The 15112-nt window shown below is 35.6% G+C and overlaps 1 protein-coding gene across 1 annotated transcript; it reads left to right on the top strand.

The window, feature by feature from the left end:
* Positions 1-235: 235 nt before the first annotated feature.
* On the top strand, positions 236-9058 carry LOC107768990 (organic cation/carnitine transporter 3-like). Its single transcript, XM_016588162.2, has 2 exons — positions 236-687; positions 8735-9058. The coding sequence occupies exons 1-2, from the start codon at positions 315-317 to the stop codon at positions 8839-8841; spliced, it is 480 nt and encodes a 159-aa protein (XP_016443648.1). The 5' UTR covers positions 236-314; the 3' UTR covers positions 8842-9058.
* Positions 9059-15112: the final 6054 nt, after the last annotated feature.

The following is a 15112-nucleotide window of genomic DNA, read 5'->3' as shown; positions in this document are numbered from 1 at the left end:
CTGGTTTTGATTTTTTCTGAGTGATTTGAAGCAAAAAGTTTGAAAAATAACTTTTTGGAGTTTTTAAATTTTTTAAAATATTCTAAAATAACTTTAAGTGAAATTTGAAATTTTAATGGTAAGACACTAATTCCGGAGAAAAAAAAAGTAAAAAACTTTTTTTAATGGCCAAACGGGCCCATAATAGATTATAAAAAAGCAGTTGGTTCCCGTTAGAAACAGACCAAACAAGAAAAAGAAAAGTAAGGCAAAAACTTGACATACCATTTTGCCATTTCATATACAAGTCTCCAAATAATCTCCAAAAAAGAAAAATGGTTGAACCATCACTAAGCTGGCCAATAATAGAAAGGTGCATTATGCAGGGAGATGAATTTGGAAATTGGGCTCAGTTCTTGCAAGCCATCCTTGTCTCTTTAGCATGGTTTTTCGATGTTCAACAAACATTCATAAGTGCTTTCACTGATGCACAGCCATCTTGGCATTGCACATCTCCTCCTCCTCCTTCTTCTTCTTCTTCATCAGACTGCAACTCTTTCAACAAGAATGTTTGTAATCTTCCAAAGGATTCATGGGCATGGGATTTAGCAGCTCATACTTCAGTTATTTCAGAGTGGTCTTTACAGTGTGATGGTTCAATTATTACTGGTCTTCCTGCTTCTTCCTTCTTCATGGGACGTCTTACTGGTAAATATCATGGATCCATAATTTAAATTTAATAGGTTCATTGTTTTGAATTTACCAGTTTCACTTTACATGACATGTTGAAGTTGTATATGACCACCATATTTAAAAGCTTAGACATTTAATTAATTTCTTAATTATGGAACCTGCATGTCGAACCGATTCTTTATTATGGGCCAAACACGTGAAAATTGTCTTTGATAATAGGTGGCGGTGAGAATAGAAACTAAGACGTTGCCTGCTCTCATGTTGACATTATGTGATGTCCATCTCATCTAAAAGTTTAATTATGTTTCAATATGATAAACTCTTTCTATTTTAGTCTGTTTCAAAAAAATATTACTCCCTCCATTTCAATTTATGTGAACCTGTTTGACTGGGCGCGGAGTTTAAGAAAAAATAAAGACTTTTGGAATTTGTGATCCTAAACAAGTCAAAATGGGGCCCAGAGTATTTGTGTGGTTATAAAGGCTTCTCATTAAGGGTAGAATTGTAAGTTTAAGCTAAATTGTTATCAAATTTAGAAAGGGATCATTCTTTTTGGAACGGACCAAAAAGGAAATAGATTTACATAAACTGGAACAGAAGGAGTACTTCATTTTTTTATACTTCGAAATGATTTAACTTTAACCTTATCATTTAACCTTAATGACATGATTTCATAGCCTAGAAATATCATAGGATAATTAAGAACTAAGACTACTGTTGGATATGTATGAACAAAGTCTTACCTGCAAAGTAGAAAAGCAAAAAAGCTACTTATAAAGAGTTGGATACTCTTAATGATGCGAGGTCTTTTGGAGAAAACCGTGGGGGCGTGACCCAAAACAAATAATATCACATAATGTTAAGAGTATTATTTTGGGTCGTTTTAGTCCAACAACTATAAGTTTTGAAACTCTTTCTTTCTTCTTTCACAATAAAACAAAAGGAATGGAGTAATATTTATACTACTTATCAAGATTTTCTGCATATATATCTATATTACATGCTAAATATGCATGATTGGTTACAGTGACGGACCCAGAATTTTGTGCAAACGGATTCAATCTTAGAAGTATATAATTTTAGTCGTAAAATAGTAGTTGTCAAGTGGGTTCAAATAAATATTTATACAAAATTTACACAACTTTAATTCTAATTTATACATATACATAGTATTATTTTTTTGTGAAGTGGGTTCAGTTGAACCCGCTAGCCACCACTTGGGTCCGCCACTGATTGGTTAATTCAATTGAATCCACTCTTGACACTCTAGTTGTGCATCTGCTTACAGGAGGTTTCCTTCTCACTACCTTCGCTGACTCTTCACTTGGCAGGAAAAACATGTTGGTTCTTTCATGTCTATTAGTGGAACAGTTACTGTTTTTTCTACCAACATATGGATGTATTCATTCTTGAGGTTTCTTTCTGGATGTGGAAGAGCTACAATTGGCACTAGTTCTCTTGTCTTGGCCACAGAGCTTGTCACAAATCAATGGCAAAGTCAAGTTGGGATCCTTGGCTACTTTTTTTTCACTATAGGATTTCTTACTTTACCAGCCATTGCATTTATAACCAGAGGATCTTCCTGGAGACTTATTTATCTCTGGACTTGTCTCCCTGCAGTTTTCTACTCGTTCTTAGTCCATTTCTTTGTTCGTGAATCCCCTCAATGGATTTATGTCATAGAACAAAAATGTTGGGAATAAACCCCCACAGAAATAATATTCACGGTAATAAAAGCGGAATAATAATGTAACACCGAGATACGGTAATTAACAAGAATAAAAGAGTAACAATGACACCAAGATTTTTACGTGAAAACCCTTTTAATAAGGGAAAAAACCACGGCCCCGAGAGGAACTATAGTAAGAAATTTTACATTTTGTAGGTCCGAGTAAAATACTCCAAAGACCACTATAACACTCAAAAGAAATAACTCTCTTTTGATATTCTCACCTCACTACAATATCGATCACTCTCTATTTTCCTCACAGACTATTTTCTTATACCCTGTCTGTGAAACCTCACTCTTTCTTTCTCTCTTTGTTGGTGTGAAGAAATGAGAGTTGAAGCTCTCCTTTTATAGCCAAAGCTTCACTCTCTAAAGCCTACAATATTTGACAATTTACACACACTTTTCACAATTCAACAAAGTTGGCTACCAAACCAAAGAAATTCAACAAGGTTGGCTACCTAACCAAACCAAGTCAACAAGGTTGGCTACCTAACCAAACCAAGTCAACAAGGTTGGCTACCAAACCAAAGAAACTTTTATGAGGCACATGCCTAATACTTCTTCAATGAGATGGACATCATCAATCTCCCCCTTCAGTCTCATTCATCTAGAGGAGGTAGCACTGTCTTCTAATTTGAGTGTATGCCGACAAGTTCTTTGCATAGCTCGAACTTGTTCCTTGGTACCACCTTGGTCAGTATATCTGCGGGATTCTCACTTGTAGAAATCTTCAAGACTTTTAGAGATTCATCATCTACCATTTCTCGAATCTAATGATATTTCACATCAATGTGTTTGGTCCTTGCATGGTACATAGAGTTCTTACTAAGATCTATTGCACTTTGACTGTCATAATAGAAGACATACTCCTTCTGATGCAATTCAAGATCTTGAAGGAACCGTTTGAGCCACACCATCTCCTTGCCAGTTTCTGTAGCGGCAATGTACTCTGCTTCAGTTGTTGAAAGTGCAACACACTTCTGCAACTTAGACTGCCATGATATATCTCCCCCTGAAAATGTAAACAAATATCCACTAGTGGATTTTCTGTTGTCAATGTCACCTGCCATATCAGCATCTGTATAGCCCTTCAAGATTGGATCAGATCCTCCAAAGCACAAACAATCTCCCGTGGTACCTCTCAGGTACCTGAGTATCCACTTGACTGCTTCCCAATGTTCCTTTCCAGAATTTTCAAGAAACCTGCTGACAACACCAACTGCGTGAGCAATACCAGGTCTAGTACATATCATTGCATACATCAAGCTTCCGACTGTTGAAGAATAAGAAACTCTAGCCATGTTCCCTTTCTCTTCCATTGTTGTAGGACACATCTTTTTGCTCAAATTTAGATGACTTGCAAGATGTGTGCTAACTGGCTTAGTATTTTTCATGTTGAAGCGTTCTAGTACACGTTCAATGTACTTCTCCTGAGATAGCCATAACTTTCTATTTGTTCTCTCTCGAACTATCTTCATCCCTAAAATTTGTTGTACTGGGCCCAAGTCCTTCATATCAAATGACTTGGACAAATCTACCTTCAACTTTGCTATCAGCCCCTTGTCTTTTCCTACAATTAACATGTCATTCACATACAACAATAATATAATAAAGTTATTCTCAGAAAATCTTTTGAAGTATACACATGGATCAGAATAGGTCTTTAGGTATGTTTGACTTTTCATGAATGAGTCAAACTTCATGTACCACTGCCTTGGTATCCGCTTCAATCCATAAAGACTCTTATTCAATTTGCATACCATGTGTTTCTTTACAGCTACTTCAAATCCTTCTGGCTGCTCCATATAAATCTCCTCTTCCAAATCTCCATGAAGAAATGCAGTTTTCACATCCAACTGCTCCACTTCAAGATCTAGACTAGTTGTTAGGCTCAAAATTGTTCGAATAGAAGTCATTTTGACAACAGGTGAGAAAATTTCGTCAAAATCAATACCTTTCTTCTGTTCGAAGCCTTTAACCACCAATCGAGCTTTGTATCTGACCAGCTTGTCATTTCCATCTTTCTTGAGTTTAAAGACCCATTTGCATTTGAGTGGTCTTTTACCCTTTGGAAGTTCAACCAGCTTGTAAGTGTCATTTTTCTGTAGAGATTCAATCTCTTCTTGCATAGCTTTCATCCACTAGTTCTTTTCTGGATGGGACAGCACCTCCTTAAGACTTTCTGGCTCCCCCTCATCACTGATGAGGACATACTCTGTAGAAGGGTACCTGCATGACTCTACCCTTGGCCTCTCTGATCTCCTCAGAGGTTGAGGTTGTTCTTCTCCTTGAGTGGGGTGCTCCACTTCCTCGACACCTTCATCAAGTTGCTCCCCCTATTCAATAACCTCACAAGGTTGCTCCCCCTGCTCGGCAACCTCGTCGGTCGTACTTTCTGCACTTGTGGGATTGTTAGAAGTAGAAGGAATAGTAAAAAAGATAGGAATTATACCATTCTTCGCCTTTTCTAACATATCGGCAGCAGTTCCAACTTCACTTTCTCGGAAGACTACATCTCTGCTTCTGATGACCTTCTTCTTTACAGGATCCCACAATTTGTACCCGAACTCTTCATCTACATATCCGATAAATATGCAGGGAACAGATTTATCATCCAACTTTGTTCTCTGCTCTTTTGGTACATGTGCAAAAGCTCTACAACTGACCACCTTCAGATGCGAGTAGGGCACCTCCTTGTTGATCCAAACTCTTTCTAGGATATCAAACGCCAACGGAACTGATGGACTCCTATTGATCAAGTAACAGGTTTCCTGAACTGCTTCACCCCAGAATGACTTAGGTAGTTTAGCCATTCTAAGCATACTTCTCACCTTCTCCACAATGGTGCGGTTCATCCTCTCGGCTATGACATTGTGCTGCGGGGTTCCAGGAACTGTCTTTCATGTCTGATCTCATGAATTGAACAATACTCTTCAAATTCCCTTGAAGTGTACTCACCTCCATTGTCACTTCGGAGATGCTTTAGCTTTCGACCCGTCTCTCTTTCTACTAGAGCATGAAACTTCTGGAAAACTTGCAACACCTGATCTTTGGTTTTCAAAATATAAACTCATAATTTTCGTGAAGAATCATCAATAAAAGTAACAAAATATTTGTTACCGCCCATTGATTCAATTTCCATTGGGCCACAAACATCATAATATACTAAATCAAGTATATTTAATTTTCTTTCAGACGATGTCTGAAATGAGACTCTATGTTGCTTACCAAATAAACAGTAGTCACAAGGTTTTACCGTTGTACCTTTGGCATAAGAAATAAGTGATTTCTTGGCAAGAATCTGTAATCCCTTCTCGCTCATAGGACCCATTCTTTTGTGCCACAAATCTGTAGAAATCTCATCTTGTGCCGCGTTCAATTCACCTTGGCATATTTCTGCATTTGTCGTGTACAACGTGCCACGAGCAACTCCCTTTGCAATCACCAATGATCCCTTAGTGAGTCTCCACTTTTGATTTGCAAAATAGCTCTCGTATCCATCTCGGTCTAAAGCAATTCCCGAGATCAAGTTCATCCGCAAATCAGGTACATGACGCACATCCTTTAGAACCAATGTGCATCCAACATTTGTCTAGATACAAATATCACCAATCCCCGCAATTTTTGAGTAACTTGTGTTACCCATTCTCACTGTGTCGAAATCACCTGCTACATATCTGCAAAAAAGATCTCTTATCGGTGTGGCATGGTAAGATGCTGCTATGTCAACCACCCATTCCGACTCTGGACCTGATAGGTGCATGCATTCATCTTCCTCATTTATAAAGAGGACAACATTATCATTGTTTTGCACCATGGCGGTTGTGTTGTCGTCATTCTTATGGCCACTGGTTTCATTTTTGCCCTTCCTTGGATTTAGGCAATCTCTTTTGAAGTGACCTGGTTGATCACAATTGTACCAATTTCTGGATCTTGATTTGGATCGGTTCTTTGACTTCCCACGAGCTCCGGATCTACCATAGTTGTTCGAACTCCTTTGATAACTCCTGCCTCTAACTTCTGTGATAAGAGCATGTCCTTGATTTTCAGGCTTCTTTCTCATCTTCTCATTGAGTAAAAGAGCCGATGTGATATTTTTCAACTCAATAGTAGTCTTACCGTGCAGGATGGTTGTTGCCAAATTATCGTACGAAGATGGCAACGAGCTCAATAGCAAGATGGCTTTATCTTCTTCCTCGATTTTCACTCCGAGGTTGGCAAGTTGTGTGATTAGTCTGTTAAACACATTTAAATGTGACAAAAAAATTCATTCCTTCACCCATATGTAGGGCGTATAACTGCTTCTTCAGGTGCAATTTATTTGTCAGTATTTTGGACATGTATAGGCTTTCCAACCTTGTCCAAATTCTACGTGCAGTATCTTCATCAATGATGTTATTTACCACATCATCTGATAAGTGCAACCTGATTACACTAGCAGCTCTTTCATCCAAGTCAGCCCAATCCTCAGCTTTCATGGTATCAGACTTTTTGGCATCAGCATCTAGTACCTTGTGTAATCCTTGTTGGATGAGCAGATCCCTCATCCTTCTTTGCTATGTTGAGAAACTGTTATCTCTATTGAATTTTGCTACCTCGTACTTTACTCCGGATATTTTTATTTTTCGCCGAGTATAGTACTATCGATAGTGAATAGTATTTCAGTGAACGAGCAGAACCTGTGCTCTGATACCAGTTGTTGGGAATAAACCCCCACAGAAATAATATTCACGGTAATAAAAACGGAATAATAATATAGCACCGAGATACGTTAATTAACAAGAATAAAAGAGTAACAACGACACCAAGATTTTTACGTGGAAAACCCTTTTAATAAGGGAAAAAACCACGGCCCCGAGAGGAGCAACTGATATCACTATAGTAAGGAATTTTACACTTTGTAGGTCGGAGATAAATACTCCAAAGACCACTACAACACTCAAAAGAAATAACCCTCTTTTGATATTCCCACCTCACTACAATATCGCTCACTCTCTATTTTCCTCACAGACTATTTTCTTATACCTTGTCTGTGAAACCTCACTCTTTCTTTCTCTCTTTGTTGGTATGAAAAAATGAGAGTTGAAGCTCTCCTTTTATAGCCAAAGCTTCACTCTCTAAAACCTACAATATTTGACAATTTACACACATTTTTTACAATTCAACAAAGTTGGCTACCAAACCAAAGAAATTCAACAAGGTTGGCTACCAAACCAAACTAATTCAACAAGGTTGGCTACCTAACCAAACCAATTCAACAAGGTTGGCTACCAAACCAAAGAAACTTTTATGAGGCACATGCCTAATACTTCTTCGATGAGATGCATCATCAAAAAAGAGGAAGTAATCAATCTTTATTCAGCTATCAAGATGTTAATGGAAAAGAATTGGGCATTTCGTCGATTAGTTATGGTAATATGTGTTGGTTTTGGCTTTGGTGTTGTGTATTATGGTATGCCATTAGCAGTTGAGAATTTAGCTTTTAATAATCTCTACTTAAGCAATACGTTGAATGCGTTATCTGAATTGCCAGCTTCTTTAGTGACATTTTTCCTAATTGGGAAATTAAGTAGGAAAAGATCACTTTTAGGATTTGCTATGTTAAGTGGAATATGTAGCATAGGGTGTTGAAGGTGACAAGTACTTCAAGTTGTTGCAAATGGGACTTGAATTGATTTCATATTTCAGTGCTTGTACAGCAGTTGATGTTCTCTTGATCTATGCATTGGAATTATTTCCTACATGTGTGAGGAACTCAGCAATGGCAATGATGAGACAGACATTATCTTATACGGTAACCAATTTGGATTGAGCATAGTAACATGCGGTCTTTTTGTTGTGTGGTTGCCAGAAACCAAAGGCAGAACACTTAGTGATATACCATGGAGGAAGAGGAAAGCAAGGAAATAACATTATTGTTTGCTAATTAGTGTACTAGAGAAGAGTTTTTGCTTTGATTAAACAAAGTTTAGAACCTCAACATTGAATGCATTATCCAAATTTCCATCTTGATTCTTTTCCGTATGGGGAAACTTAGTAAGAAGGGTCCCTACTAGGATTTACTGTGCTAAGTAGACTTTATCAGTAGCAAAGCTAGGAAATTCAATAAAAGTATTCAAAGTCTATATTTTTATCAAATCGGCTAATGGTGACCATCCTTGACCCCACACAGCTTCGCCCCTGGACTTTATAGCATAGGTTGTTTTATAATTGAGGGAGGAAAGTTCAAAGTATGGCAAATAGGGGTTGGATTGATTTCATATTTTAGCGCGTGTATATCATTTAGCATTCTATTGATCTACACGTTGGAACTTCTCCTGACGTGTGAAGAACTCGGCTGTGGCAATGGTGAGACAAGTGATGGTTCTCGGAAGGAGCCTTCAGTCCCATGCTCATCGCAGTTGGTCGGAGCAACAAGTGGTTTTCTTTTGGTGTAGGCATAGCAATATGTGGTTGTTTCGTTTTGTGTCTAACGGAAACAAATGGCAGAACAGAACACCTAGTGATATAATGGATGAAGAGGAGAACAAGTAAGGAACAATTGTCTGTTAATCAAGTCAAGGAATATCATTTAATCTACTGATCACTAATGTATGTCCTATGCCAACAAAAATACAATTTGTACTTTTCTTATCTGAGTAGATTTGATCATGACATTCGCCAATTCAAATTTACTCATTTATTTATGCTTTAGTTATGTATTTAGCTCCCGTTTGGACATATTTTTTTTATATTTTTTCACAAAAAAATTGAAAACACTATTTGTTCATGAAATTTGATTAGTTTTTGAAAGAAAAAAAAATCCAACTTTCAAAAACTACTTTGGGCCAGCTTTGGGTGAAAATCTTTTCTTTCACTCACAAAACTTCAACTTTTTTCAAATAAAATGCATGTTCAAACACAACTTCAACTTTAAAGAAATTATTTTTCAGCCCAAGTTTAAAAAAAATTCAAATTTCAATTAATATATGTCCAAACGCTAACTTAGCATTAGTGTCCACAAGTGAGTTATCTGCCATGAAAATTTGGTGGTAACTTTATCAAGTTGAGATTGGTACAAGATAGTGAATATGGTCAACCCAAGTACTGATTATGCCTTTTGCACATATAAACAGAATGAAGAGCAAAATTATTGTGAAAGCAAACCTATCATGTCTTATGTACACAAATCCACATTATACGGACTTCAAAGTAAATGTAAAGCTTATGAAAATTTTGTTTATTTTTACTAAACCATGTCTCTGAAATAGTGTTTAATTTTGTAATATTATTATTTTACTCAAAGAATAATATATATCTAACAAATGAGGTACTCCTTTTTAATCAAAGTCACCTTAAGGGTGGGGTTGGGTGTATATTGAAGGATTGAAATATCCCGAAAAACAATTTAGGCACAAGCAAGAAATTTAGCAAAAGCTATATAGAAGAAATTTATTAAACTAGGGAGAGAACTTGGTAGGACGGTTTTTTCACAACTCATAAACTCTTGAATCTCTCTACGTCGTAGCTACCTCTTTACAATAAAAAATATGTAGTAGCACCCCTATTTATAATACTACAAAACCAAAATTGACTATAATCTAGAAAACTTATTCCTACATGATTTGGGTTATGAATCCTAATTAGACATAAATTAAATAAATTAGTAAATACCAAATTCTAGGCAACTTAGGAATACTAATTAATCTTGGTTTAATTTCCAACAGCCTCTCTTAAACCAAGATCTTCAAACTTGAGCATGTCAATGAGTAACATCAAGCCTTGTAGAAGTCAAGTACTTTAGATTCTCCACCAATTCCTTAAAATATGTTGCATCAACAAAGTCGCGAGTATCGTCTTTAGTTAACATCAGTTTTCCTTCAATATTGGCCATATATGATTTATCTTTAACCATGGTAAATCCCTTCAAAATATCATCAATATAATTTTTCTTTACTTTGAAATCATCTATTTCTTTAGTTACTTTGTAGTTGGACTTGTACACCCATTCAACTCCAATTGAATAGGTTGTAGATTAATGCCACCAATAGATATTTCGTCTTGCTCCTTGAAACATGTAATCTCGAACAATGGCATAAAATTTATTTTATCTTCGATATCTATAATCATGCGTTGTTGTGGTTCTGGACCCCAAGCTATTTCTGCCTCAAACTTGGGTGGATCATTGGAAACTTTCTCTTGATGAACCATCTTGCTTCTTTCATTACTTGGTTCATCTTCAATACCATCAAACAACTTTTCTTTTGAAATACTAACCTCATTTGGGCTGGCATCCCTTGCAACTAAATCAGCATTTTTATCAATCGAATGAATTTTTGAAAGATCAATTTGAATATTATTTGACTTTCCTTTGCATTCAATATTATCTCTTTTACAACAAAAATTGCATGTACTTTCTCTTATTTTTTCCTCTGTTTCAGAATTTTGGCCTTCTTGATTTATCTTCGCCAGATTTGATGTGTCTTCTTTTTCTTTTGGTTGATCATCCTTTTCTCGTGATGCCTCCTCCAATGTCTCATCTTTTTGTTGATTTAGTGATCTCTCATATGTCAACAATTCACCTTCTAAATCATCAAGTCCGAGAGTGTTAAGATCTTTGGTAGCCTCAAGAATAACTTTCTTGTTGTTAAACTTTAAACTTGGAGACTGCAATACTTTTTCAACAATTTTAACTTCATACAATACTTCTCCATTGATCCTTAGACCATTGACTATTTCTTCAATTCTCGTAAAAAATTCTTTGGCAGACTCTGTTGGTCCCATATGAGCCAACTCAAATTGACTCCTAAACTCTTGCAGTTTCTCCTTTTTTATGTCAGCAACTTTTCGATATGACTTCACCAAGATTGTCCAAGCCTCCTTTGATGACTTTGCATACAAATATTTTTTAGATATATACAAATCGACTTTGATGGCGAGATAGTAATGTACCTTATAATCTAAATGTATTTTCTTCTCCAATTGCATAGTTGCATCACCCGTCAATGTTGTGCCTTCTAGGGGTTCCTCAAATCATTCATCAATGACGGACCATAATTCAATATCCTTAAAAAAAATCATCTGTTAATACCAAGTTTCAAAATTACTTTTGCCCTCAAACACAAAAATAGGAAAATTAGGTAATAGAGTATCCATTTTTTTTTTTGGATTTCCTACCAGCTCTGACATGATCTCGCGCAGGCTTTGATACCAATTTGAAAGGATTGAAATACCCCAAAGAACAATTTAGACACAAGCAAGAAATTTAGCAAAAGCTATATAGAAGAAATTTATTAAACTAGGGAGAGAACTTGGTAGGACAGTTTTTTCACAACTCATAAACTCTTGAATCTCTCTACGTCGTAGTTACCTCTCTACAATAGAAAATATATAGTAACACCCCTATTTATAATACTACAAAACCAAAATTGACTATAATCTAGAAAACTTATTCCTACATGATTTGGGCTATGAATCCTAATTAGACATAAATTAAATAAACTAGTAAATACCAAATCCTAGATAACTTAAGAATACTAATTAATCTTGATTTAATTTCCAACATATATCTTACATCATATATTAATATCCAATAACAAAATACATGTACAAAAGGTGTGTGAAACATAACCTCTTAAAAAATAGTAGAAGAGTCATAACTCTCCCTTTAACATAAACTTATACCATGGTTTCTTCTTCACAGTTTATCATCATATGGAAAATTCTAAATTCTTTGTTGTCCTTATTAACAAATGAGGCATCTAAATATTTGCTTTGTGGAGAAAATATTCTAATATACCATACTATAACTATTTTTGCTCCTTGAAGTAGTGTCTTTTTACTGATTAAATTCTTTACATCAGTATGTATCGTCGTGTGGTAGTTCTATCTTATGTTTTTGGTTTACTTGTGCTCTCCTTGAAGGGATTTATTCATAGATGTTAAGTGTACTATCTCTCTATTTTTCTAGATTTTTTATTCGCTTAAATTAAAGCTGGAAAAGGAGGGAGATGTATACTTCTATGTAAGGCTGGCACGTGGGCCGATTAGGCCTGGGATCAACTCAGGCCCGCGAGCCCATTAAGGTAGTGGGCCTAAACGAGCCTAACTATTTAAGCCCGGGACCAGTAGATGGGCCTGTAAGTGGACCGGTTACGTCAAAAAGATCGTTAGGACCGGACCGTTTGGGCTCAGGACCGGGTCCTAAGTGAGTCGGTTCAACCGGTCCCAAACGGGCTCAAACGGTCCCAACGGCTAAATTATTAAATTAAAAAAAATCCAAAAAAAAATTCTGACTGTTGGGGGGTTTAAAATATGGTCGTTGGCCCGAAAAAATAGCTGTTTGGACTTTGTAAAATAGTCATTTAACCCTCCCTCCCCCAAACTTTTTATAATTACACTTTTTCCCTATTTTCAGCTATAAATACCCCTTCATTCTTTAATTTTTCTCGCAAAATCATCAATCTCTCTCTAATTTTCTTCTATAATTGGTTACTTTATTGTTGCAATTTGTGTGAAAAATAGTAAAGTTGGTGAATTAAAGTATTCAAGTCTTCAACGATAATTAATTTTCAACAAGTTGTTCGTCAATTCGGTAAACTCGTTCTAACTCTTTAGTTTTAATATTATAGTTTTGTTTGTTTTATTTGCTTTGTATAATTATAATTAATTAAGATAGCATATTCCTTAAAAACATTTAGTAAAAATAAGAAAAAATCCAAGAGTTGTGAATCTAGTGGCCAATCTATTCCTCCTCTAATTCCCCGGGCTCCCCTACCCAAACTCCATACTCGCCCTCCACCTGCTCCTATTCTTGATAGTGATCATACTTTATTATAATTTACTGAGAGTCAATATGTGCATAATGTTGGAGGTGATGAACACTTAGATCATGAATATATGCATTCTCTTTATGGTAATCCAACTATTGATGAAGAAGATGAGTAGAAAATAAATTTAGATGAAACGCAACCAGATGACGATAAACCCACTAGTCCTGTTGCAGAAGTTAACCCAACTAATCCAAATGATGCCCCGGTTAACCCCCTTGTTACTACCCCTACTTTTTCTAGACAACCTTCTAAATGGGCCGAAACGTCTCTTGTTTGGCCATTTTTTTTCAAATAAAAGAAAAAAATAAAGCTAAATGTAAAATTTGTGGCAAAAAGTTAGCTTTTAACTATGTTACTCGGGGGGGACGGGAAGTTTGAGGAAACACATAATGATACACCCTCAAGATAAAGCTAAATATTATCAAATGAAAGCTGCGGCCGGGGGGACAAGTCTACCTAGTCAGCCTGACCCTAGTATCGGTTCAAATCAATTTCAATCGGGAATTAACATTGTTACCGGTGGTATTTTATATTATGACCCAAGAAAAGATAGGGAAGAATTGGCAAAAATGGTTACTGTTATGTGCTTAACCTATAGTTTTCCTTCTAACCCTCACTTTGTTCATTATATTAGAAGAATTTTTAATCCTACTTATAAAGGATGGCCTCGCACAACCGTAAAGAGCGATATTTATAAATATAAACATAAATATGAACAATATTTGCGCTATTTATTTACTCATATTAATTGTCATGTTGCTATTATTATTGATATTGATATAGATGATAATGATTGTGATTATTTTACTGTTACAAGTCATGAGATTAATGAGGACTGGATAATGCAAAAGCGCATTATTACTTATAGAATAATTAATTCACGTCACACAGGGCAGTTTATTTCTAGCACTGTTACGAATATTTGTAGATATTTTTGCATTAGTAATAAAATAATGTCAATTTCAATGAATAATGCTACTAGTAATACTAATGTTGTAGCCTAGCTTACCATTACACTAAATCCTACATTTAGTAACATTTTTCATGTTAGATGTATGTGTCATATTTACCATTTAATTGTGGGTGAGGGTATGAGAATTTTAAATGTTGAAATTGAAAAGGTTAAAATGGCTCTTCACTGGCTTTTTATTCAAACCGTAGAAGTAGACTTAGAGAATATTTTAAAAGATGCGATGAATTTGGCCTAAGAGAAAGAAAGGTTCCTAAACCTTGTCCAACTAGATGGAATTACATGTATGAAAGTTTAGTTGTTGCATATGAATATAGAAACCCCATAAACTCAATGTTTAATGCTCATGTAAGTGATGATGATGAGCACCTTACAAATGCGGATTGGGCTAATGTTAAAATGCTTGTAGATTTTTTAGAAAGATTTCATGTTGCTACAAATAAATTTTCTGGGCAATATTATCCTACTATTTCAAATTATTTAGTTTATCTTGCAGAACTTGCAAATTTGTTTGCTTATTTTTCAGAGGGTGGGGAAATTTATGAAGAAGCTATTGATTCTATGAGAAAGAAATTTAAAAATATTTTTTCCTTATTCCCCCTATTTATGGCATTGATGCCTTGTTAAATCCTACTATGAAATTAGGAGGTCCTCAATATTGGTATCAATCTATTTATAATGATTTAGTACTTGAAGATGAGGAGTTGTCTACACTTTCGGACGCACAAGCCTTAATTAAAATAAATGCTCAAATTATTTATAGTGCTTATCAAATTGCAATAGATAATGTTAGACCAAATGTTCCAACTCCTTCTTCTTCTAGTTCTCAATCATCTAAAAGAAATGCAGGACTAAGAGCATTTACTGCTTGGACCGAATTCAGGGGTTCTCAAGGTTGTAGCACTAGTGATTGTTCACAACTAAATG

Source organism: Nicotiana tabacum, chromosome 7, assembly GCF_000715075.1.
Source record: "Nicotiana tabacum cultivar K326 chromosome 7, ASM71507v2, whole genome shotgun sequence".
Classification (NCBI taxonomy): domain Eukaryota; kingdom Viridiplantae; phylum Streptophyta; class Magnoliopsida; order Solanales; family Solanaceae; genus Nicotiana; species Nicotiana tabacum.
This window is presented reverse-complemented; position numbering and strand designations above follow the sequence as displayed.